General features: G+C 38.6%; 1 protein-coding gene across 4 annotated transcripts in view; it reads right to left on the bottom strand.

The window, feature by feature from the left end:
- Nucleotides 1–8147: 8147 nt before the first annotated feature.
- The window catches only part of LOC124308799 (homeobox protein prospero-like), a 31136-nt gene continuing 11341 nt past the window's right edge, over nucleotides 8148–27942 (bottom strand). For 2 of the 4 annotated variants that reach the window (XM_046771891.1, XM_046771892.1), the window contains exons 4-5: nucleotides 12613–12772; nucleotides 8148–11993 (exon numbers count right to left, since the gene is read on the bottom strand). In XM_046771891.1, the coding sequence (XP_046627847.1) occupies nucleotides 11814–11993; nucleotides 12613–12772 (340 nt within the window). In that variant the 3' untranslated portion in view covers nucleotides 8148–11813. The remainder of the gene's footprint in view (nucleotides 11994–12612; nucleotides 12773–27942) is intronic. The other 2 variants (XM_046771893.1, XM_046771894.1) reach the window with 1 other exon arrangement.

The raw sequence follows: 27942 nt of genomic DNA, 5'->3' as shown, positions 1-27942 counted from the left end.
CGCAAACGTGAAAAATTGTACTTTTTTTTTCTCTCTCATTCTCTCATCCTCATTTGTAATTTTTTCTCTCCTACTCCTCCGCTTCGTCTTCTTCTCGTTTCGTCATTTTTTTTTTCATCGTTTTTTGTAATTTTTTTCGATTTTTTTTTTTTTTTTTTTCTTCTCTTTTGCTTTTAATTTTTCTCTTCTTCTCTTCGTCCCCTTGCTCTTAATTCTCTCAATATATAATATATATATATGTATATGTAATTTTTTTTTTCTCCTCCATATTCTTATATATATATATATTCTTTTTCATTTTTTTTTTTTTTTTTTTTTTGTTTTTGTTTTTGCTTCTTCTTGCCGTGATGTGTCTTTTGGATATTTAATATTACGGGCCGAAAAATTTTTATAGAAACGAGTTTTGTTCGATGGGTGTCAAAAGTATCTTACAATAATGATGATGCAATAATAATTATAATAACAATAACAGTTACCAAAAGTTGTAGAGTTATTACTATTATTATTATTATTAATGTCATTATTACCGTCTTCATCACTATTATTACAATTACGTACCGAGATATTATTTAATTTAATTTTCTTACTTTATTTTTATTTCGAGTATTCGCCGAAAAACAGAATTAATTTTTCTTCCTTGTCTTCTTCATTTTCTTCTTGCATCATATTATTATCTTGTTACGTCGATGTTGCATTTGTATTTGTTTATCATCTTCTTTTTCTTCATCTTTTTACTCTTCGAATATTTCACCTACGTTTTTCTTCCTGTTTTTATTTTCATATCTTTCATTGCTGTATTGCGCAACCGAGGAATTCGCATAGAACGGGAAAATGAAAATTGGAGATAAACAGAAAAAAAACAAAAAAACAAAAACCGTTGTAAGGAAAAAGAAACGATCGATATGAAGCAAAATTATAATGTCGATAATGCCGGTAAAGTGTGATTTTTAAAAAAATTTCTTTTGATATTTTTTATGTTCTTGTTTCGTTTACTTCGTCGAAAAATTAAACACGTCGAACACATATTTTTTTGCTCATTATATTCATTCGGTTAATCCTGCATATTTTATACTTTTATCATGTATTAGTATAATCGTTATACTTATATATTATATATTATTTTATCATATATTATGGTATGATTCAATAATAGTATTCGCTATTCAGATTCAATCATTATTATTAGCATTAATATTACTCGTAATAGTATAATATTCATTCATTAGATAATATACAAGATATCTTTATTTCGCATAATCGCCATTGAAAATATCGTAATGATTTTTCGAAATTAGACAGTTTCCTCGATCGCTCCCTCCGTGCTTATTTGTATGTTATACGTTATATACAAAAAGATTCGATTGCTTTTTCATAATAAATGGGCCGCAATTGTGTTTCCAAATTTGTCAAAAGAAGAGAGAGAAAAAAAAAATAACAGATTCCGAAATTAGTGCGGAAATCATCTGTGTTGCGTATATTATTGCCGCTGAATGCGCAAAATAATACATTCCCGTACTAGTGCAAAAATTTACCATTTTCCGCACTCCTTCGCTTATGCAAAATTGAATTTTTCCCACCAAGTTGGGGGACAGAAAAAAAAGCAACAGTGAGAAACAAACGATGAGGAGAAAAAAAGATGAGAAATAAAAAAATTCTGCTACCGATTTTTACATCTCGGCACGGAAATTTTGTTGCCAAGTGTTTTAACTCTCTTGTTTCTTTTACTTCACCTTCGAATTTACAAATAGTAACGCAATTGACCGGCCGTTTCATGAAAATTATCGAATTCACGTTGTATATTATCATGGGCATGACAAATTACGCAGAGACACATATTTTAAACGCACAGGGAGTTATCGTTAGAAAAGTATTGCTGTTTCATTAAACAACGATATTCTTAACCGGCAAATCCGGTGGAACGCAGAAAAACAATTCCCACAATCTCTCACAATTTAATTTTTATATATATATATAATATCTTAGGCGTTTCTTTTTTTCGTTTCGCCAGGTACGAGGCATGTCTCTCTGTGTCTGTACATGGATTCATATATATATATTTGTGTCACTTGTGTAAGGTGTGTCATTTTCTCATTTAGCTTCTCTTTTCTTCTTCGTCAATTTTTCTCATCGTCGCTCTGATTTTAAACCGATTCGCGTTTCACGTTATTCGTATTACCCTTTCTCTCGTATTATTGTTTTTTTTTTTTTTTGTCATTTTATCTATCACGATCATGTGTATAAACCGTTTTCAGATCTATATTTATTTATTTTTTTTTCTCGTAATCGTCAATTTGTCGTTTGTTTGTTTGTTTGTTTGTTGGTTCATTAATTTTTCACCCTTCGTTTTATCAATTATTTATTCACCGATGTATCACGCGCATGTACGTGAAATGCATACGTATCGTATAGATTTAATTCCTACGCATCATTTGTATTGCAATATCGTCAGCCTCGGATCGGCTCGCGAATATCCTCACATAATCCTCACACATCAATAATTGTGCATCGCTTCTATTGTTTTTGGATCTTTTTTTTTTTTTTTGCGTTTATTTATTTTATTTTATTTTTTTTCGGGTTTTGGTGTTTTTTCTTTTTCTTACTTGCAAATTTGCAGTTTTCTTTTCCCCCCTCTCTTCCTCCTCAAATTCATCCGTCCGTTATCAACTCTTATGCTTATATACAGGTGGTCTTATATTTCTCTTAATCCTTACGTCCTATAATATGTTAATAATAAAGTCCAGTTTTTTTTTTCCTTTCTTGTGTTTACTCATTACTGCCAGTTTACACTTTTCGCATCGGTATAGATTGTGTCATTTTGTGTTCTGTTTTTTTTTCTCTCATTTACTACACATGCATGTATGTACATATACGCGTATACACACGTGTGTAGTATATATTGTACGGTACAATGTAACGTGTGCAGCGAAGATAAATTTTTATAATTCTTATCACACACTGAGCGATTTTATCAACCGCGGAAAAGGGAATACAACATTTTTTGTCAAACACATTTTATCCTTCATATTTTCATACATGATGCACATAATATACAATGTATACATGTGCACATATATTCACCCAATATATATACATATAACAATTGGTGTTATATATATATATATATATACATTAGATCGTCTGTAATGTCGAGAAAAAAAGAATATAAATCGTACGGTCAAAGAATAAAGGAGGGATTGAAAAAAAAATTAATGAGACGAAAAAAAATTTTTTAAATGAAATATTTATCGTGTTATTTCCATTTGCACTGTAATACAGATCACACGTATCTATGTAATATTACACGTAATATATATATATATATGTATACATATATATATATTTATATAATAATCGCGATAGTTAAAATTTAATTCGTTATTTTTTTAAATTGTTGTTTAAATCGCTGGATCTCCCGGTAAGCAAGGAAATCTTGACGTTTCTTCACGGCTCTATTGATTATTTTATTTTGATAATTTGGTGAATTTTAGATTACAAAAAATGTGTCGATTCGCGTATCGATGTGAAAAAAGTAAAAAAAAAAAAGAAAAAAAAATAAAAAACATATCATCGGGCACACTCGCATTTTCTCATTATTACTCTCTCCGCATTCGTTCAATATATATTTTGTTTTTTTTTTCTCTCCCTTATTCGTTTCACTATTTCTTCCCCTAACAAGTAGATTTAAAAATTTCATATTTCTTTTTATTTAAATTTTTAGGATCATTTTGCGCCTAACGTTCGCCTAAACCTTAGTATACGAAATATTAACCATCTTTGGATTGATTTAGAATTCTCTTTTCCCTTCCTCACTTCTTTTCCAATCTCTCTTACTCTCTCTTTCTCTCTTCCTCTCTCTTTCACGTTCACTCTCTCTCTCTCTCTCTCTCTCTCTCTTTTCCCTCTCGTTCTCTCTCTCACTCTCACTCTCGATCCCACCCTCGCTTCCTCCCTCCGTCTTGTTTCCCCGAACATTTGTCACGTACACTTGCTTATATTCACAACTGCATCGTGCAATTGCATCATATTTAGCTTGGCTGCAACGCTGGCCGCATCAAGGACACTTGGCTCCTCCTGCTTCCCGTTCACTCTTCCTCACATGCATTCATCTCACCTCGTCTATGTACAATCGCGATATCTCCCATCGCGAAAACGAAACGTAAGAAAAGAAAATTTCAATCCAAAAAAAAAATAAATAAATAAATATATACAACTTTCACCGAAAAAACTTTCATCGCTAAAATAAAAAACAATTTGTCGCAATCGAATTATGAACTTTTACACCAACCGAAATGAGGGAATTATTATTATTATACATCGATTAAATTCAACTTCAATTATTTAATCACTTATTATCTAATCCTAATAAATCGAATACAATATAATATTTAAACCGTTCGCGGATTATCGTACAACTCGAGTACAGGAATTATATCACAATTCGCGTATAAGATAACTTATCATCATCATTGTTATTATTATTATTATTATTATTATTATTACTAGTATTATTATTATTAATATTAATATTATTATTATTGTTGTTGTTGTTGTTGTTAGTATTATTTTTATTCTTACAGATAATTTTCTCTCCCACTCGATACACATCTATCATATATATTATATATCAACGATTATTCCTATATTCACTATCATTATATAGTTTTACTATCAATTAGTAGTATAATTGATTTCGTAGACTGATATAGTTATTATAAACGTGCGATTGTGAAGGTTTTTTTTTTTTTTTTGTTCTCACGTGTTTCGACAAACAATGGAAGGAAACAAAACAGTTTACTCGAGGTGAAAAAATTTATTTCAGTATAAACGACCATAGGAAAAAAAAAGAATCGAAGCCAAATTTCAAAGATGAATTGTGAAAAGAGTTGGAATAAAAAGAAAAAAAAAAAAAAACACTTGATCTTAAACGCAAGCTCGAAATCAAAACTGGCAATTTCTTGGCGACTCTTCTCCAATTTTCACGTTCATCAACTTTCCTGTTGTATTTTTAATTTATATCGTTTACTCTGGACTATTCTGCTCCCTTTTGCAGATATTTGTCAGAATTTTGAAAAATCCAAAATTTTTATTACGGCTTTTGTTTTTTCATCATTTCCGAATAATTATCTTATATTTAGTTTTTTAAATCATTCTTCGAGTCGCGGTACGCGTATTTTCTCAGTACGTCGACTTGCGAAAGAAAAGCGAACAACGTTTCAAATTCATCGATATGAAAGAAAGGAATAAAAGAAATAAAGATTCAAGCCATTATTTCCCAAAAATTTGAGTCACGCCGACAGTTCCGCTCCCTCCGCAAGAAATTTCGATAAAATTTCTTTCATTACCATCGTACCGATCGACGATGATAATTGTTTTTCACCAACAACTAGCTATAAGTGATTATAATTTTGAGTAGAATTGTTTAAGGCCGAACGAAAATTGATTGAATGTATATAAAAGCCCAAAAAAAAACTCGGTTGAAATATTGGAAAAATATTCACGGAACGTCGCGTTTAATTTTTGATTTTCTTTCCCTTACAATTTTTGTTTCATAATTTATATTTCATTTTTTTTCATTTTTCATCTTAATTTCATCTCCCCGCTCAATATCTCTTAAACATATGTCTAAATATCGTAACAAAATTATCCTTTATCGCATATATTAATATATTATATAAATGATGAGAATCGTCGCGACTCGCGAGCAAAACAGACGCCCAGTGAAATTCGAATTCCCTTTTACCGTGGATTCTTCTTGTTTGCTTCTTTTTCTTTTTCTACGTCTCTCCTTTCCCCTTTTCTTTCATTCAAAATTTCAAAAAACCTTAGACCAAAAATTTCCTTAGGCCAAATCGCACTGCCACGCGTTTCTACATACGATATAGAGAATTTGTTTTTTTATTCGTAGATTTATATATGCGTGTGTATACATAATATAATGTATCGCATATACCGCTTAGGCGTGAAGTCGTCGTTTATTCGTCAGTTATTCTCTTCTTTTGCTTTTTATTTTTATTTTTTAATTATTCTTCCTCTACTTCTACGACTCGTCGTAATAATTTTTATTAAAAATCTTTCATTCGCCTCAAATAATATCGCGTACGACGTCACAATCGTCTCTCGCCTTTCATCCTTCAGCTTTATTCTCTATATACATTTGTATGCATCGCGTTTTTGTTTTTGTTTTTTTTTTTTATTCCCTTTGTAATCCTACATATTATAATATATACATATGCTCGATATAATTTTTTTTCCCCACTCTCTTTAGAATTTAGTGTTTTTCCTCTCAATTTTTCCCCCCTCATTTTCTTCGTTCATCTTTCCGAGACATTGTATTGATTTTTGTTTGCTTCTTTGTTTGTTCCCCTCCGCGAATCCCTGTTTTAGTTTTTGTTGCTTTTTTCCCCCCGTTTCTGTCTTTTTCACCATCGCGCGTACACAATCACGCGTTATCCAAAATCTCGTTAATAGCATGTAATTTTCCTGCACGTCTGTTTCGCCCGCGAGCTGCCACATTTCTCAAAACGCGTCGTTCCCGATTTTTCCAAAAATTCACGCCTCGTTTTATCCTCATTAATTTTTTGTCTTATTTCCTCTTATTTTTCTTCTTCTTTTTCTCCACTTAATTCTTCATAGTTTTTTTTTTTTTTTTTTCTTTCACTTCATCACCAGAATAATCCCCAAAATTTTTTGACATCCCAAAACGTAGGCCGAGATCGCGGAAAAAGAGCGGATCGTCCGTCTGCGCGTGTATAATAATCAAACCTGAGGGAATAACGATCGAATTCCTTGATTCGTCATAACGATGAATTTTTCTATCTTCACAACCCTAATCTTGGCTTCAGGCAAGGTTACTCTCGATTATTACAACAACAAAATAAAAATTCAAAATGGATGTATATATGTATATATGTATATGTGTGTGTGTGTACAAACAAATGAAAAAATCAATATAGAAATTAAATTCAATGTCATTTTATTAGCGTGAATAATAAATAAAATAATGCTCGTAATAGCAATAATAATAATAATAATAATAATAATAATAATAATAATAATGGTGATAACGGTGATAATAGTAGTAGTAATAATAATGGTAATAATAATAATAATAATGGTGATAATAGTACTAGTAATAATAGTGGTAATAATAATAATAATAATAATAATAATAATAATAATAATCATTGATAATAATAAATTAAACATATACAGTGACTTGTGACTAGGTAAAGACTCACCGCTTGCAAAATAAAAAAAAATAAAAAAAATTGTGTGAATTACGTGTGTGTTGCCTGTGTATATAATTGAATTAATACAATAGTACAATGTGATTGGGAGAAAACTATATAGAATATTCTAAAATAATAATAATGGTAATAATAATAATAATAATAATAATACAAAGAATACCTATTATGCAACTAAAAGTACACGTACGTATAATATGTGTGTATATATATAATATATATGTATACTAAATAATTTATATATGTATATATATATATATATATTACATATATTCTGATTACAATAATAATAAGAATAATTAGTATCATGATCGTACGTTAATACTATTTGATAACTTGATAATTCTAATAATAATGTTAATGATAATGAAATAATTGGGTATGAATTATATTAACTACGAAAATCAGGAAAGTGGAAAGGGAAGGAAAAGGTGGAGAGTTGTAGAGACAGAACAAAAAGTATAATTACAGTGTCAAAAAATTGTTAATCCTAATATATTATAGTTCTAATATAATATACATATAAATGTGTGTGTGTGTGTGTGTGTGTGTATGTTTGCGTTTGTGTATTTGTTTGTATATATGCACATATATGTATTATATATTACATACGTGTAATACTCTCTATCTACACAGGCGTTTCTCCTTCAAACACCATCTAGGAGAACCAACGTTCAATCAGACGTGGTTCCAATGGTTAATTGATTATTAATCAATATTATTATGTACGCATATCATAACGTGGTTAAAATTAATTTTCATCCCTCTTTGTTTTCGGTATTCCCTTTTCCGCTTTGCAGGGCATTATCTACTCACTATGTATGTATGTATAATATATATAAGATAGTTCCGGTATACTCGTATGGTTAACTTTGTGTCTAATATTGTGTATTTTTGTTCGTTCTGACTTAATTACTTCGGTTTAATTATTTTTCGTATTTTTTTTTTTTGGTTACGGATTTGGTTTTGTTTTTTTTTTTCATACTGTCGGGCCAAGTTTCCTCCCAGTGAACGATTGATCCAAGACACTTGACAAGGAAATATATGAGAATTGAGGAAAAGAATATAAGATTGAAGTGAAATAGCAAAAGCGAATAACGAAAATTGTTTCGCTTGTGATTTTTCCAGACGCTGTACTCGTTACATTATTCAGTTTATTATTCTTATATTTTGGAATTGAGAAAGAAGAGGTCAAAGAAATTTAAATTAAATTGGAGAAAAAAAAAAGTAGAAGTAACGAAATTGAAGAGAAGATAGTATGGAATAAATTTTCGTTACTCTCGACGTTGATTCCATTATGTAAGATACTGTATAATACGTGTGACATTGTTTCTGCATTTGGAAATTATTTACACCTTAATTATTAAGCATACGATAATGTTATACGCGACAAACCTACGCGTTATTCCTTCATCCATTTTCTGCCCGATTTATTCGTTATAACTATTATCGTTCTAGTTTTATCTTCAATCATACATCGCTGAATTTTTCTCATCCCTTATTCGTTAGGTATTTTTTTATTTTCGTTAAATTTAAAATTTTCAGAATCATTATCCTTACTGTTGTTGTTATTATTATTACTAATATTTAGTCAATTTAGTTAACGATCGATCGATCAATATTCTTACAGTTTTCGTGAACAGATATTACGCGTATAACACCTATTTATAATGATAATAGGAAACTTTTTTCTTAGTCTTTTCTCGAAATCGTGCCGAAAAATTTTGCGTCCATCATTTTTTACAATCTATGTTTGCTCTTGTGTTAATTTTAACCGTTTTTGAATTTCTTTTTTCCTATCTGTCGTAGAAGGTGTGAAAAATTAGCAAAAGTGTTGAATCAACGGGAAGATTTCGAAATAGATTCATTGTTATTTCGCCAATTCAACCCGGCGAACGAAAATAAAAAAGGAAGAGAAAAAAAATCGTAAACATTTTTGTTTTTCAAAAACGTATGAAAAACAAAAACCGATAAAATTCTACAATAACGTGTAAAGTAGGGAAAATTTATTGCGTGCTCGTCTGCCGGGGTGTAAAACGAGATTTACAATTGAGATATTTTATTTGTTTATTTATTTATTTTTCATAAGAATTCTGACTGACTGACTGACTGACTGACTGCACCGGTCGGACGGCGACGATTCGTTGTTACGTTAACCTTATTTCGATATCAATACAAGGTTGAATTTTCATACCCAGGATGCGAATGAAGCGATCTATCGATCAATGCGCGTGAAAAACGTAGGACGTTGTTATCAACAGAGCAAAAGATCGAGGCAAAATAATTTCATCCCAATCTTTCTCCCATTTTTGAATTATTGCGGTTTTCCGAAGAACCGATTTCCGGTACAAAGATCGAGCGGATTCCGATTCTCCGATACGCCGCTATGATCGACGCTCAATGATCTCCATCTCGATAGCGGTGCATGTCAGTCGGTAAGGTCGTATCTCTCGTTTTCGTCTTTACATAATCGTCACGTTTTTGCATTAGTCTGCATTTTTTTTTTTTTTGTACCGTAATATACACGATCTTTATACTTTAAATTATTTCATTCTACGTATGCATGTTTGTATATATGTATAATATACATATTGTATATATATACACACACACATATATGTATATATTGAAGATACACATGCGATTAAATCAGACTGCGATCATGGCGGTTTATTTTTTTTCCCACTTCCTCTTATTTTTCTATGAATTGCGATTTAGGTTTGGTTAGATTAGGTTAGGTTGAACCGGTATCGAGTGACTTAAACATACGAAATACAATAATTGAAATCGTTAAATTACTAGTTTTCTATAAGCATATGGAACGAGCCCCTGAGGCATGAAATAAAATTGACGTCGATCGGTTGTCGGTACTAGATTTTTTAGCACCGTAAAAAATAAAAAGTAGACTTAAAACAATCAAATTTTCATTATCTTCAGTTTTCTCTCTTTTTCCTTCTTTCGATATCCGTTGTTCTTACAGTTCTATAATCAACGAAAATTTTCCCTTTCCTTCGTTCGCGCCCAGCAAAGTCAAAACCAAAGTCGAAAAATCGTCAGATGACGAAAAAAACTTTTTCTCCGAATTGTTTCAAAACCTGTCGGCTGATGTATAGAGCAAGCGGAACAATAAAACGCAAAAAGAAAAAAAAAAAGAAAAAAAAAACCGGTTATTTCGCTATCCTTATCACGTTGGATTTTTTAATTTTTTTATTTTGCTTCTTCTATGTTTTCTTTGCTCGTAGAATTTGGTTTTGCCTTTGCCGGTGCAGCCTTTCGTTTCGTTTTTGGTCTTTCTATCTCACGTCGCTCCCTGCTAAAACTGAAAAGAAAAAAAAAAAAAAGAAAGGAAAAAAAGGTATATCGTCAATGATCCTAGTTCCTGTTCTTTTTTTTTTCATTCTCTCTCTCTCTCTCTTTCTCTCCCCCTCTCTCGCACTTGAATAACCACAATATTCCCTTGCTCGGACTTGTTCCTCCATCTCTTCGGTAAGTTTTCGTACGTTTGTTCGTTACCTCAATTCAATCAGTATTGTGTTTGTTTGTTTTTTTATTCCGATCGATCACATCAATCGTATTTCCTGAATAATTAGAACGTCCGGTGAAGTCGTAGCGATCGTCGATACATAGAGTACGGTACGTGGCGCATAGATACTTTTGTATTTCAATCCTACATATATATATACATATATATGTATATATATATACCTATATCTCGATCGATCATGTATCGCGCGTAACACTATATACATACACGTGTTGTTACACGTGTACATTATCCACCGTTAATTACTCGGTACGTGCAGCTTATGACGATTAGCGGCATAGCATTTATATGCATTTAGTACTTAGTAGCGGTGGTGGTATAGCAGTGGCAATAGTAGTATTGGCATTAGTATTATCATTAGTATTAGTAGTATTAGTAGTAGTGGTATTAGTAGTACTAGGTAGTAGTAGTAGTAAGTTTAGTATTAGCATTAGTAATTAGTATTATTAGTAATAGTAATATTATTATTAGCATATTGTTCAATAGTACTAGCGTAGGGTGTGTATGTATATGTTTTATCGTTAGCGTTTTATCATTACGTATATAATGTGTATAACTTTTTATGTATTATTTTTTATTTTATTTATTTTTTTCCATCATTTTGTTTTATCATTAACTCCCTCCCTTATATCTCTTTGTTTGAAATTCATTTAATCACGATCCTCGCGGGACCTAATCTTAATTTCTCGTCCCCCCGTTGTCTTCGTCCTCGTCTTTACAATCGTCGTTATTATTCATATTCCTTACTAGTAGTAATAGTAGTTATAGTTTTTGGTCTGGCCGATTTGGATATGTACTAGGGATACCTTAGGCGCCTCCTTTCTCCTCTCGTTCTCCACCTCGGCCCGACGAATCGCGGTAACGATTCAAAATCGTCGTCCGCGACGCCCTTCCGGGATCGAGGATCTAGGATCGAGGATCGAAGATCAGGAGCCGGCGCGAGTCCTGCACCCTAGGGGCGCTTCGCCGCAACCTTCAACGCCAACGCGACAGGCCCTGCAGCCAGGGTTTAGGGCCTCGCCTCACTCGAGCTGCTCGAGGAAATTCGGGCTCTTGAAGTACTCCGGGACCGGGTCGTCGAGCCTCGAGATCACCTTGTATATAGACTTCTTCCACGACTGTTCCGAGTCCTTTCCACCCTGGATCGCCTTGAAGAATTCCTTCAGCGTCTGTTCGACGACGAACCTGAAGTTTCCTGGCACCTGGAATTTATCCATTTTGCGCAAAATTCATCGTTAGTCACTCTGCGACTCGATCGTCATTATTTATATAAATATCCTTTTCAATATTCTTACGAAGGTAAAAAGAAAAAAAAAAAAAAAAGAAATTCTCGTTTTCTTACATCGCTGTTTCACGATCGAAGGATATTTATACGTTGTTACAAAAATATTTAGCAAAAATGCGGTTAAATTATTCTACAATTGAAGTTGATACTTTATCATGCAATTCTATATTATTCTATAATATTAGCAAAGCGTACAACATTCATGTGTTTTTTCTCTACTTTTTCTCTTCCTTTATCTTTTTCTCTAAAAACCAAGAAACGAAACAAGAGAACAGAACAACGTAAGAAACGAATTAACGATGATACCATCTTTAGAAGCATTCTATTTTCGCGTAACTTTTTTACATTTAGAATAAAAATTTTGAATTGTCGGAAATGAACAAACTTTACGGAACGTAACGGATTTGATTGTGGGACGATATAAATGAGAATAGACTGAGAAATAATAAGATTAATAACAACAACAACAATAATAATAATAATGATATGATTATAATAATAAAGTGTGCGGTGTGCGTGTTGGTGTATTTGCGCACCTGAGGACCCCATACCTCAATGTGGTTGTTGCGGTTGTAGTGGAGGTTTAGGACCCGATAGATTTCGGAGTCTCCGCCGACGTGGAGGTCGTCGGCGTTCTTGATGCCCTCCGTTACCGCCTGCCTTGCGTACTTTTCCATTTGAATGTAGTAGAACTCCCTGAAACAATGTGAGAAAAAAGAAATTGGGTTAGATGCGAAGGGTTCTGTAACCAACGATGAAAGAGAGGATCCGAAAACGGTGGAAAAGGTGATTTTTTTAAACGGCGTTGCTCGTCTCTTGGACTCCACCGAGATGCTTGCCCGGAATTTGTAAAGAGTTTAGAGGTGGAGGGATCGCGCAAGGAAAACTCGCTGACGTATCGTTTCAAAGGATATACGCGTAGGTTTGGTTAAGAGACATGTAACGAGTGAGGGTCCAAGATTGCAGGCGCAGCTTTCACAATGAGCGCCGCATCTAGAGCGACGCTTTTTTCTTCTTTTTTTCTTTCGTCGTTTCACCACGGTAGGATGCATTAAATCAAGCACTTAGTTACATACATAACTGCCGTGGTGACGGCGGCGGGGGCGGGGGCGGAGGCGACAAGGGGTGGAGGCCGCGTTTCACGCTCATTAATTAACGCAATTAAACAAACGTAAGTCGCTAATTGGCGGGTAATTAGCAACTCTGGGCGATAGCAGCAGGTGACCCTACTGTGTAAAGTCTTGTGACGCGCACGTCAGGACAACCTCAGATGAAATACAGTAGGAAGTTCCGAGTGCAACGAGGAACGAAGAACGTCATCAAGCTCCTCCTCTTAAGGGGTTGGTAAAAGGCAAACAAGAGATGAAAAACCGACTTTACTCGCCGCTCCGTCTTGCCGTCTCGGACGAAATCGACAGTCGACATTCCAGGAGTTTGGCAATTTTACGCGAACTTGATGCGCACTTGGAAGACTTTGGTGATTATTCAGCGACGTTAAGGAATTTTACCGGACACCTCGAGTTCGACTACGATGTTGAAGTTAGTAACGTTAACGTAACGAAGCATCATCGTTGTACAATCTTAGAACGACTTCCAAGGAGTTGGCTTGTAAAAATATGAAAGTGTTGTCTTTGTTGTGATTTGCCAATTGAATTGCAGACAATCCTAAGATCGCGAAGTAACGATATTCCCAAACGTGCATAGTTAAAGTAACGGTATACCAACTTCAACCTCATGATCGATCGGCGGTCTTCTTTGCGGTGAGAAAAAATCAACGAAGAAGAGGATGACTAAGAATAAGGAACCAGAAATAACACCACCACTACTTTGGTACTCCAAGGTTTACCCTGACGCTCGTTTGACGACTCCGCAAGACTTCAACGGTTTTCGTTCAGACTGTTTGATTCCAAAACGGTTGGCTTCATGGCGTTCCCCGAGTCTATACACCGCACCTTTATGTGTACCCATTTCTTGGCGTTGATTTTTAACTGTGGGAAAGTTTTCCCACCGGTTTATAGAGTGCCGAGGGGACCGAGAATCTTACGGGGCGTCTTAGGGAGGTCCTACATTGTTCCGGTTCGGTACGTGGCGGCACTTAGCATAGCCGTTACTGGGGTGCTCCTCGATCTTGGGGTGAATAAAAGACGTTGTAAGACGAACCAGCTCAAGAGTCAGGCCGTTCCGGTCCTTCGCAACTTTGACATTGTACCTTGATCCGAAGGGGGGGGGGGGGGATGATTGGAAGGAAATTTGGCGGCAAGATCGTATTTCCTGTTAGGAGAAGAAGAGCCGGTTCACGGTTCCAAAGTCTTGCGAACATTCCGGTGGATTTTATTTTTTTATTTTTCTCCTTTTCGATTTCACGCCGCATCGTTCGGACGGGTAATTAGACGACGTTGACAATCGACACCCTCCTCCAACCGGGTCGCGGGTAAGGCGGAGCCTCGAGCGACCGTCGAGAGCTTATTATTGTCCTAATTATACAATACATCATAATGAATTACCCTTACCCCGTTAGCCTGACGGGGCCGGATCCTACTTATACGGCGACTCCTCTGTAATCCGGCGTTCCTCGCACTTGGCGAACGAAGTGTGGCAATTCTAGCACTCTGCCTTTTTGTCAGACGTAGGTGTGTGTATAAATCCATCCCTCTCTCTCTCTCTTTCTCTCTTCGGGTGTCTGTTTTAATTAGGCACTTCGCGACGATGCCTGCCTGCCTGCCTGACTGCGATGCAGTCGCGTTCCTCTCCCATCTATACTCAGCGATCCAACGATGTTGAATGCGTTGATGGATCGTTGAATAAGAATTATAGATACCGCCGAGCGCCTCCTCGGCTCTACTCTCTACACCCGACCGACGCCCCGGAACACAGTTGAACCACCCAACCCTGCACTCGGTAAGTGCTGAAGAGAGCTGCGTCGTCGACCCCCTCGACTCGTCTTAATTGGCCGTACACCAGATCGCGCAGTCTGATAATCAACCCCGTTTTCCCAAACGATCAGGTCCCGTTCGCTCGATCCATACGGTTCTACAAGCGGCTACCACCAAACACCGAATTCACTCGATAGACAAGGTCAAGAAGAAGATCATGGAGAACGGTGTTTCGACGAAGGCAAAGTCTTCGCTTCTCCGAGTTCGAACATTCCACCGATTGTGCAATAAATTTTTACGCTCACGTCCCGGTCTCAGCCAAAGTGCATCGAGACGTGGTTCGAAGAAGATGGTGAAGAAGAAGAAGAAGAAGAAGAAGAAGAAGAAGAAGATAGAGGTGGAAAAGGAGAAGGAAAAATGGCACCTCGTGCCTTCCGAGGTGTGAAAGTGCAGCCTTCGGATAAAGGAGAATTAATTGCACCGAGTTGTGTGGCTCGTCGTTGGCTGAGCTCCGGGGACCAAAGTTGCCGTTTGCCAGCCGGTGCGTGAGCTTCTATTCAGTACGGGCGTTAAAAAAGGTGTCGCAGGGTGAGCGCGGAGTCTTGATGCACCCCCGCGGTTGGGTTGACACGACTCGACTCACTCGGCGCGGCCTCTCCTCTCCTCTCCTCTCCCGCCCATCTCGGCCCTCTTCTTAATTAGTAATTAACACTTTAACGCCATCTACTCAGACTCGTTACACGCACTGCGAGGGAGCCACGTAGCCGTGCACCGCCGGAGGTGCAGAATCCGCGATTCAAACGAGGAAAACTGCGAAAATTTTTTTGCAATTACCGAAACACCAGCGGTCGTCGCTCAGATTTTTCTTTCGCGAGGCTGACGTTTACAGTCGGTTTCGGAAGTTGCGATCGCTTCGCCGTTAAAAACTGAAAGAAACAGCGAACGGAAATCAGGATCCTCGGCAGGGTATCTGAGTCTTCTGGAAGGAGTGTTTGCCCCACCGCCGAAAACAGTGGAAAAGTGATTTCGTACTCGAGCTTCTGAAGGCAACTCGAGTGGCCTCTTTGAGCCACTTTCTTGAGGAGTTTGAAACGAGCTTTCATCGGCTTGCGAAAGAAGGTTGTTCAAAATTGGGAAATATTCTAGGCGTCTGAATTTTCACCCCGGTGGTCTCCGGTGTCTTTTTCGAACTCTCGTCGGGCGGTGACGTCGGCGTCAGATTCACGGGTGACGGATCGGCGTCCATCATCCTGTCCGACAGTACGTCGAATCGATCCAGCATTGAAAAAAGGAAGAGATAACGAAGGCAAAAAATCCTCGGACGACGCCCAAGTGCGACGAGACTGGAGGGGAGGGCAGCGATGCGGGGCACTGAAGAGTGAAACCGCTCAAAGCAGCTGCCCCTCCGCTAGGTTTCAGCTTTGAAACTGCCCCTCGCGCTCTTAGCTCGGTTCCATTCCGTTCCGTTCCTTGCCCGTTCGGTTCAGTTCCGTGCCGTTCCGCACCCCCTGGATGGTCTCCGTACCCCGCCAGATGCAGGCGCGGGGGCAAACCGAGACCCCCGTCATTGTAAGAGTCTGGCGCGTGCGGCGAAGGGCACCGAACTAACGAAATAAGGGAGCTGCCAGCCCGCCGGCTTCGGGGGAGAAAGAGAACCGAACCCCCTTAGAGTTTCTCTCTGTGTATTACGCCCGGCTACCAGAGGAGCTCATTGTTAACTGCACATCTGCCGTTCGCGCTATGCGCACTCTCTCTTTCTCACTCTCCATCAACCTCGTGTCGAGGTCGAGACTCATGCCGTACGATTGCTGTCGAAAAAAGGAAGAAAATAAGAAACAAACACCAGACCAAACAGACGGAGACAAAAAGGAACGACAGCGATGATTAATTCCGTTCAAGGACTTGTGGTAGGTACCTACTAGCTGTGATTCTCATTGATTCTGCTAACCCTTGACTTCCTTTTTCACGACTGCTGTACCAAAGTATTATACATCAAAGACTTCAAGGATGATAAAGGAAAAACAACAAAATAACCCTGACACTAGATCGATTTAAAATAATTATCGAAGCATCTGAGATTTGCCTCAGTGAATCACTGGTCAGTGTATTCTAGACTCCTTTTCTGCAAAGTAGTCCAAGTATCAGAACAGACCTTGACGGTTCATCTTGTAAAATCGTCTGAAGCGACTCTAGGATTTGTTTCTTCTTATATAGGAGTCGCTTTCTCATCGATGTCTGTAACGATCGACAGAACAGCGCAAACTGGATATTGAGACGATAAAGTGAACGAGATCGACAAGCGTTCTTTACCAAAGTTGTCCATCTTCTTCGACTCAACCTTCTCATCGTTCGACTCGTGAGAATTTTGAGATTCGCCCGTTCAGCGATCTTCCACACGCGCGGAGCCTGAAGAGGAACGAATTTTGCGCATCTGTCGGTCAACCAGTGTTCGTTCGGTGCATTCACTCACCCCAACCAAGTTCCGCCTGCGTGTGTCTAGAAGGTGAACGATGTTCGTGTGAGCCTAATACCCAGTGGGACGACAATGAAGTAGTTAAGTCCTCGGTGCATCGGCTGAGTACACACAGAGAGAGAGAGAGAGAGAGAGAAAGTCGTTGCTGTGGGCTGTGGGTTACGTACGGAAAAAGCATCCACACGCACGCGAGTAAGCCAACCGGGGAACCCGGAGTTTTACGAGAGAGAGAGAGAGAGAGAGAGAAGCATGGCGAGCAAGGGTTACCTAGGTTAGGGACTCGGAAAACATCCTTTGTCGAAAAACTCTGCCGGGATCCCTTTCCATCCCCCCCTCGCCTCTTTCGCTTCTCGTCCGACAGTCACGAGACCAGAAGGAGAGGAGAGAAGAACCCGGAGGGATAGCGAAAATCAATATTTCTTTGTCGCACACTATGTCCAATATCCACAACACGCGGCGCCATCCCCTCTTCCAACCCCCTTTATCTTACGTATTCATTCGTCTGTTCGCCAAATCTTTGACCATTGAGTATTTCATTGTGATTTGCATGACTCTTCTTCACACGGTCTTTGGGTATATTTGTTCTTCTCTCTTTTATCTAAAAATTGAAGAGTGTTTCTTTTTTTTTGTTCTTTCAATATATATGCCCGAGTTTTTGTATTCTGATCTTTTACTCTAACGATCAGGATAAAACATCGGAAATGCGACTGAATCTGTTCAACCTTTGTTACCTTGGATTAAAAACACTTTTATCATTAACAATTCGCTGAACGTACCGAAGAAGAAATACGAAAAAAACCAGTTTCCCAACCCTTTGAAACTCTCTATCAATCGTCGTATTGAATCGTCTCGATCTCGTTTCTCGGTTATAACCGACGAAGCGAGGAAAAATTACTGGTTTATTGAGTCACCCCGAGGCAGAGAAACCGTAATTCTCAAGGTTCCCCCTCAGTTCGGCATCGTGTTCGCAGTTGGAACGGTAAAAAAAAAAAAAAAAAGAAAAACTAGCGAAAAGAATGAAAGAAGGAACCAGATAAAAAAAATTAAAAAAAATGAAGGACGATTGGGGGAACGCCGTATGAGATCATCGCAAGATCTGATCTATCCGCGCGTTTGCCGGTTTGGGGGTGAATCGGACGGCCGTACTGCGCCGCAGGATACATTATACGGTGAAGTAGTAAAACTTTGGGGACGCGAATCTCCTATGCTACGACAGTGGGGCAGTAGGTTAGGGTTTGGGGGAAACGTGCCGGGGTCGACGAGACGCGCACCCTCCGTTTCGGCCCGCCGCCGTCAAGCCATTACCCATGGCGTAATCGTGAATAGGATTTACTAGACAACTGTTCTCGCCCGGCTCTCGAAGCTCATCGTTGGCCCGAGGATTGCGGGCCGCGATGTTCGCTAACATCGTTATTACAGAATCGGTGGTTCGAACTTTCTATATCTAAAAGATAACCGTTCTGCTTGTATTACTTCCGCTTCTTTTTCTACTTATTAAGGGGTGACGGGCGTTTTAAAGACCCTAAAAAGAGCACCGTCATTTTCATTTTATTCTTTTTTTATTTTGGATGGAAGGAAAGCTCATGAGATGATGATATCTAAGGAAGTTATTAGGTATATACGTATGGATAATATAAAAAATTAGTATCAAAAAATGTTAAATACTGGTGAAAATTTGGATCTGAAAAAAAAAATCATCACTTAATTCGATCTGGTTGCCATTTTTTAATAGTTGTTGACATTGATGACAATTTTTTGTGTTATGCTCGAATGTATACCTATAATAACTTCCTTAAATATTATTGTCTTGTTACCTTTTGTTACGTTCAAAGAAAAAATAAAAAATGAAATGGTGATAAACGCGGTCTCATTTTGATTGTACAATGGCGATGCCCTTTGAAAAAAATAATTTTGACGACAGCGATTAGTGAAACACTGAGAAAATAAAACACTGTTTTATAGTTTCAGAATTACTTTTAAGGTGTTGCAGGTGGTTAATATAAGTATAAGGTTTCACTTTAACACGGCTTAATTGCATTTTATGATATTTCTGACTTTCAATATTTCACATAGTTCTGGGAAATTGATCGTTACATTGAGATTAAAAATGTTAAACTCATGAAAACTGGAGAGCTTTGATTTGGAAAGCTGTCAGTGTAAAGAAAGCATTCCAAATTCATGGCTTAAGCCTTTAAAATACATTTTTTTTTCAGATCAAAGGCGACAATAATGTTTTGTTTCCTGTAAAAATATTTTTTAAACCGACCAGTTCGGATGAATGAAAATTTTGTTGGAATCAATTTCACGGAAGGACCATAAAATTTCAAATTTCTCTCTAAACTCTGTTAAAATCATGTCAATTTCTAATTAGTCTCCCAACTCGATTCTATTTCTCTAATATTTGTATCTCGCTTTCTGTTACAGACGTTTCGAGAAAATCTTTTGAAAGCAGTTCCGGACTTGAAAAATCTCTTCAAAATTCGGACGGGTGAGTCTTGTTTTATTTCTCTTGCGACGCGACCGTTTCGTTTCGTTTCGTTTCGTTTCGTTCGATTTATCGCGGCCTAATTGTGGCCCGTATTTATTCCACACGTAAGATATTGCTGTTCACTCTGAAGTGTAATGCGGAACGTAATAAGCACGCGATGTTCCTACTTCGACGCCCGCATGCTTAAACCGATTGCTTTTTTACCCTGCATTGTGTCTGCTAGGTATCGTTCTTCCTTGGCATATGGGCGATTTGCATACGATACGACAGAGTGAAATGAAATAAAAAAATTGAAACACCGTACGTTGCGCGAAACGAGCCTCGACTCTAACAACAAATTTATATTCGGGGATCAATAATGCGTCTGTAAATCTTTCACCTCGCAGTCAGAAAAATTTTACACAATATTTTCGAAATTTAGAGTGAATGAATTCTCCGAACCTGAAACGAGATATTTTTGACAAAAAATTATTGAGTTTAATAAAGATTTGAAAAATGAATTCCGGTTTTGCTTCTTTGTTTCTCGTTTCTTTCATTGTGAAACGAAACGTGAAACGAAACAGAGAGAAGAATTTGCGGGTGGATAGAGAAATTTCTACGTTGCTGGCACGCGACAGTCTTTGAAGCTTTGGATCGACGTTTTTGTCACTAAAACGACGCTGACACGACCAGGCATTGAATTGCATATCTGTGATTAACTCTTTTCGTCTCCTTTTCACCGTGTTCAATCACACAGCTGATATGTTTTAAAATAATCGATTCAACAATAGTTTGTACATCAATTTAAATGACGGAAGATCAAAAAGATTACACATCGTTTTTTGATTTATAATAAATTTTTTAGGTCCAAGGTATTAATTTTTTCCTGGTTTTTTCTACTTTCTCGAGAAAAAAAAAAACAACAACAACAAAAATAAGAAAAAGGAATAAAAATTGAAAAACAGGGTTAGCGAGCAAGTGACACTTTGCGATTGTTCGTAAACAAGGTGATGAAATATTCAATTGAAAATCCGTACTGGAATATAAGAGAAGACTGATTCTAAGCAGGCGACAAAAAGAGATGAAAAAGAAGTACATCACAGATCGTAGATACCTAACAAGTCTTGAGTTTGCGAGGGTAAAAACTACGTCCTGCACTCTCGTCTGTGTGCGTATATCACGATCAAGTGCATGAAAAGCAAGAAGGAAAAAAAAAGGAACCAGCAATTTGAATGAATGGTAGAAACGGTTCTGATAAGCTTGAAAATTTAATTCCGCGTATATCGAGTTTCCCGTTAGATTCGTCGTTTATACATGTGTAAGTTGTCGTCTCTCTCTCTCTCTCTCTCTCTCTCTTTCTCTCTCTCTCTGTCTCTCTCTTTCAACCTGCATAATTTCACGTGTCGGATAAAAAATATGCACGTTTCACTTTATTCACCTGTACGTGTGCGTATGTCTGTGTGTGCGCGCACCATAATACCCATCATATACGTAAACGAATGCACTTTGCCATTCTGCATTTTCCCGCGCGGCGCGTCTGCAGCGGCAACAGCGAGTCGGCCGGAGGGGTGGAAACTCGCTTCGAGAACGCGGATGAAATAGGAAGAGAGAGGAATCGGACGCGAAGGGTGATGGAGGAGGTGGAGGAGGGCGAAAGAGGGATGGTTTCAAAACGAAATCAATTCGGGATGGCCAGTGCCACCCTTTCCTCTCTTCTCCTCTCCCCTTCTCGCCTCTCCTCCACTTCCCGCCCGGCAACGTCGACGCGGAGAGGTTGTCCAGGTAGGCGGGAGAGCCGGGCATCCTCAATTTTGACTTGACACCGCGAGAGAGGTCGCAAAATCGAAAACGTGTCCGTGGCGCTCCGCGAGCTTCCTCCAATATTCAGGAGGTCTCGTTCGCATCCCCCGAGCGACGGATTGACCGAGGCGCACTAATTTTCCCACTGCCAAATTTTTAACCCCCCACTTTTTTTTTTTTTTTTCTTTTTCACCGTCCGAACGCGAACTTCCGTCACTCGATGACGTCTCTGCACACGGCAGAGATTTATAAAAATTCAAACTCCCCTGGCGGTATCGAAATGTCACGGAATTTCAACCGGCGAAATGCTCTGCGGAATTTTATATCATACAAATATATATGTACACGTACGCACTGTTGGAAATAATTTAACTAAACATAACGTCCCGGCGGGTTTTCTATATAATTTATGTTATTTGTCATATTTATGTTCGTAAAAATGAGACAAAATTTTGTAATTTGTACTTTTGTTTTTTTTTTATCACTTAGTAATGCATTTAAGAAATGGTTAAGTCAATGAAAAAACTTTATTCGATCTGCTGGGACATTTTTTTTCTAACCTTGTGTACGTTGTTGTCCACGTTTGAACTGTGTTGGAACGTTTTTTTTTTTTTTTTATATAATCTACTCAGTTTCACGATAATCTACGATGGACGTGTTTCTGCTGTCGTAGAAAATTTTCTGGATTGTAAGTGTGACCACGTTGAAATAAAAATTGGCCAACAGTGACCACAGAAACCGTAAATCACTGTTCGATTATAGTGTAAAATGACCGAATGTAACAAGACGTTGTCAATTTATATTTGCAAATGGTTAATAATAATAATAATGAAAAAGCCTATTCCTAAGTCTGGAAAGTAATATGAATTTACGTTCACTCGATATCGAGTGGTTGGTTATTCTTTTGTTTTTGAAAAGTGGAAAAATTACTAGAAAAGTTATGTTTTAATATCCAAAGCTGCCGGTTGGTATTTTTTCTTTTCTCACAATGATTGAAAGAAGAGAGAAAAAAAAGAGAAAAAAAAACATGCTCGACTTTCTCCCCACCCCTCAGATATCTAAATAAAAATATCACGTGTAATATTCTCATCGCGGTAAATTCGAGATAGTTTAGCGTGCCTGGTCAATAAAATACGAACGTTCACATATATGCGTATAATACACGGTGCGCGTTGGTAATATATAAGGTTTAATACTGAGATGTTGGTTCCAGGATGCTGGATGACGGGTAGGTTATAAACTTTTTTGATAAACTGTTTTTCACCGTTCTCTCCTTGTTGCTTTTTTTTTTAATCATCCTCTCCGTACCCACGTTTCGTATACGTATACATATACATGTATTATTTTTAATTTCATCCTTTCTCCTCTTCTCTTTCTTTTATTTTTACTTCCCCGTCCCCGCCCTCTTTTCGTTCTTCTTCTTTCTTCCTTTATCCCGTTTCTGTTATTTTTTTTCTTTTTTTTTTTTTTTTTTTTTACTTCCCTCCCCTCCCCCCCACCCCCCATCCTCCATCATCCCTATTTTCACCTCTGTTTTTCCCTACGTATGCACATACGCACGTACGTGTATGTATTACGTTATTATGTATGCATGTATCCACGCTTATACACCGGTGGCGGCAAATTAAATCCTCCGTGAAGTCGGGAGGGGTGGAAAAGTGGGGGCGCCGCCCCCGACTCGCGGCACCATCGACGGATACAAAGCCGATTAGGGCGGGACAGTAAAGCATTATCATTTCACATTTTTCGCAGCGTTGGTTGCCCGGGTCTCTCGCTTCTCTTCTCTCTCTCTTCACCCCGCGCCCCCTTACACCCCCTCAGACCACCGCCCCCTTCTACCCCATCGCTCTTTCCTGATCGCCACCGATGCGGGGCCTTCTCTACGCAGGTATGCTCGTCGCATGCATACCCTTTCTCTCCCCCCCCCCCCTCTCTCTCTCTCTCTCTCGCTCTCCACTCACTCCTTTTTCTCACTTTTTCTTCAGAGTTCTGTCCGTCCGTCTCTATCGCTCTCACGATTCGCGTCATTTCCTACCGCCGCTTCCATATGGACCTTTCGTCCTCACGTGCCTGATCTCCGTTTGTTTTTCATCTTTTTCTCCCTCTCTTCGCACGCCGATAGAGATTTATTTGTTTATTGTTTTTTGATTTGTTGCCGTAAACGTCGAGGATTTACTTCGAAAATGTAATTTGTTGAAAATATTCACGGATATTACGACGAGCAAATTTAGTGGTAAAAATATATGTAAATCAGAGAAATCTACTAAATATCAGAATTGATGAGAATTGGTTTTTTTTTTTTTTTTTCAACACTTTCTAAGATATGGTCCTATTACGCGGAAGACTGAGAAACGGTTGAAGAAGAAAAAAATCAAAAGTAACATCAAATAATCGTAATATTCGGGAAAATGATGAAATTTTGAATTGGACTAGAGATTTTTAAAAATTCGGCATAATCTTATACTGAAATATTTTCTACAGATCTGGCCAAATGTTTGTGAGATTTTATTATTAGTCTGGAAATTCGACATATTCTCGATCTACGGTGATCGCTCCCTAACGAAATTAAAAAGAAATCTAAAATAAAAAAACTAAATCAATTTCCACCCTGTCCAAACTGCGACAAGTACCGTGGGATAATATTTGGGGCAGGGACTGTACCGCACGCTTTGCGCCGTATATATTAGCCTGCAAGTAGCGGCTCATAGCCCAGGATTAGCCTTGCAGTGGCGATGCTTACATCCCCCTGTAAAGCCACCCCCTCTCCCCCCGCTTTCCCTCCCTTTCCCTCCTTTTCTTTCTCCTTCCCTTTTCTCTCTGTATATCTCTTGCCTGTATTTAGCCGCAGATACGCGCCACGCACACAGGTCGTTTCGGCCTCCTCCCTTCATCCCCTTTCATCCCTTCATCCCTTCCTTCAGACAACGACGTCGACGGCTCGCGTTATTCCTACAGATGATAGCCCCGCGGCCACGCTTCGCATTGTCTGCAGCCTCTGCACTCCGTTCGCTGCACCGCCGCCGATATCCGACCAACCCGAAACACAACCCCCGCGACGAAACCTGTACTTACCCCCCGCGTCCTGAACCTTGTCTTATTCTCTTTATCCTAGATATTATTATCAGTACTACCGCAATTTTTCTTTTTCTTAAATCGGTAGGAAGGTTTACCGCAGGAAGACGAATCGATGTGCGACTAACATATATTTTACACGATTTCTTTGTGACAGAAAAAGTTTAGGTTTGATTATTCGAGCTCAAAGGATTAGCAATGAAATTAATCGAGTCATTTTACAAGACGATATGAAAATATTTTAGTCGGTACTTTCTTCACGCGAAATAGTTTCCTAAGCTTCGTAATCGGAAGACGACATAATGGAGAACGATAATATGAAATCGTTCGAGATGGATCGTAATTTCGTAAAATTGAGGAAAATCTCGCGTTTTAACAATCGTTTAAAATCGCATCATAATATAATACAGCACAGGGTGAATTTGAATCGTCGATCAACATTCAATCGCTTAAAACCTGTTTCAAATCTTTCGAAAAAACCACAATCACAATCAGTTCACAATCGGTATTGACATGATTTAAAATAATTCTGAGATTAGATCAAATGGTCCGAAAGCAGGGTTCAAGTTCGCAAGAACGAATTATCGGACGTTCAACGATCGTGCCAACAGCGTGAATCCGGTGCAAATCGGATGAAACTTAGGGGGAGCCGGTGAATAAGAGCAGGCAAGTATCGATAAATCGCGATCGATCGCAGGTCGATTGAAAGTAGCCTCTGGAACATCGCGAGCCTCGCGTATGGGAGCGATAAAAATGGCGCAAAAGGGGTTGGGAAGGGTGGGAGGCGAGGGTTGATGCCTAGCAGTCTGCCTAGCCGGGCAAGAGGGTACCAAACGCCCACTAATTAGTGCCAAGAACGTAATTAAGTAATTTTTAATTAAGTGACTGCCGTTTACCCCGAGCGGCGCAACCTCCGCCGCTTGCCAATCCGTGTGTCTGCCTTTCTCTGTGTGCAACCGCTACTCGCTACTCGCTACTCGCTGCATGCGCCGATGCTGATCGTCGGCCGTGTGGGGTTGGGTACCTTGTAAGCTCTGCTTACCCCGTTGCAGCGTCGCTGAGCTCAGGGTGCGCCGTTTAAACGCGGACGTAACGCACCGCCTATTTGTAATGCGCGATCCGTCAAACCCCATTTTCATTTCCACTTCCGCTTTAACCTCCATCTCTCTCTCTCCGCGCTGTCCACTTCGTACGAATGTTATTTCGGCGTTTTCCTCAAGGTCTCAACGTCGAATCCCCTTTTTCTTTGTCTGTTCGAATTTCAATTTTGACTTGGCTGGCTCAAGTTTTTTTTGCTGTTGATTTTAATATTTGACCAATAACAGAAAAAAATTGTACAAATATAGATTGTTTTTTTTTTTTTCTACCACTTTTTCGTGTTAGAACTCGTTTTCCAGGGGCGGGGTTGAAATTTCGAATTTGACAAATTATGCGAATGAAACAAACTTTGAAAAAGTTCCGAGTGTGCGAAAATGAGAAAATTAAAAAATCTGAAACATCGAAATTCTGAGCGATCGAAGATTTTCAGGTCTGCGAATTTTTGGCTCGATGAAATTTCGCCAGTTCGATCTTTCTTTGTTTTCGATTTTCGATATTCTTACGCTCCGAATCCCGGTCATTCTGATTTTTATACCCGCTTATACACACCCTATTCGAATGTTTCTTACGCACGTTTTAAACGATTCATCTCTTCTTCGTTAATCCATCCGTACGTAATACATATTACGGTTATACGCCCGTTGAAAGAATAACGACCAAAGCCACATTTGCCAGAATTGAGAAAACCTCGCTTGCTTAGAACTTGTCGCCCCCACATCGACAAATGAAAATCGTCAAGTTTTGTTCACGAATCGCGAATACCTGGACGAAATAAAAATAAATAGAAGAACGATTATCGCCGCGAAGAGTCGTCGGCCTGCTTCGAAGAGCGAGCTGCATCCGTAATGATTAATTCACGTTTAATTAGGGTAGGGAATGATTCACCCTGGGGTAAAGCGGGCTGGTTTATAAGTAAAGGGAAATTTCTGTGGCACAGGGTTTCCGGTCGGGGTAGGTCGGCAGGCAGGCATGGTAGGCGGTTATACTAGCCGAGGCTCAATCCGGAGAGAAGGAGGTTGGTGCACCAGTCAGCGTTGCAGCGGTACCCAAAGAGTTGCCACTCCATTGTGCCGTGCACTGAGTTTTTAATTAAGGAGCTGGCGAGAAATTCTCGAGATTCTGGTTATACTCGTATATATATATACACCTCCACGCTTACGCGACCAGATTCTTCTACATCTACGTTGTAAGTGACTGACGTGCCGAGTTTCCGTGTGTACGTAATATACGTATATGTAACAGCGACGGTAGAAGAAGTATGTAGAAACGCGTCGACTTATTTTCTTTGCGAACGGAAGTCGAGGCGTTTCGTATACGTGTGCGCATGTGTCGCCTCCACCTATACGAACAACGAAAACTATAAATGTGCAGAATTACCTTCCTTTCCTTAGGTACGCGTATACAATATTTCCTTTCATCGCGGTGCCGCGAAGGTGGGTGGAGGCCCAGGAGAGTTGGGGGTAAAAGAAGAAGATGGAGAAGGAGATAGAAGAATTGAAAGAAAAGTGAAAAACAAAAAACAAAAAAAAATCATTTCACGATGCATCGCGTATCCGAGAAACTTCCCAACCAACGAACCCTTTCGACTACTGCGTATCCTCAGCCTTAAAGAAAAGTATCGCTAACTGGTCTTTGTCTGAGAGCCTCGGGCCGGAAAGTTCAGCCTCTTGTTATCGCAGGTGTATTAGTGGTCTGGGTTTTTCGTCTAACGTCCGTAAGCTACTCTTCGCGTCTACCTAATTCCGCATTTTCCTTTCTCCGTTAATGTTGCCTTGATCTTTCTTTCTATTCTCTGTGATACGCGGTTTTTAAAAATCAAGATTTTTTTTTCCCTCTCTCTCTTATCTTCGCGACGTAATCGAGAAATTCTAGAAAGGTTGAGAACCCTGCGGTTCCACGGTTTTACTCTTAGTACGATGTGTGCTCATATGTGGTTCCTTTGCGTCCCTCCGCAATGCACAATGCATCGAGCACGCGTGTCTTTTGTACAGAATAAGAGCGGCTCGATTTTTTTATTTTTTTTTTTTCTTCATTTTCTCTCTCTTTCTTTATTTTTTTCTACCTTTTCACTGGCTTTTTTTTT

This window comes from Neodiprion virginianus, chromosome 7 (assembly GCF_021901495.1).
Source record: "Neodiprion virginianus isolate iyNeoVirg1 chromosome 7, iyNeoVirg1.1, whole genome shotgun sequence".
Lineage (NCBI taxonomy): Eukaryota > Metazoa > Arthropoda > Insecta > Hymenoptera > Diprionidae > Neodiprion > Neodiprion virginianus.
The sequence above is the reverse complement of the archived record's forward strand: the minus strand, read 5'-3'. Positions and strand labels throughout refer to the sequence as shown.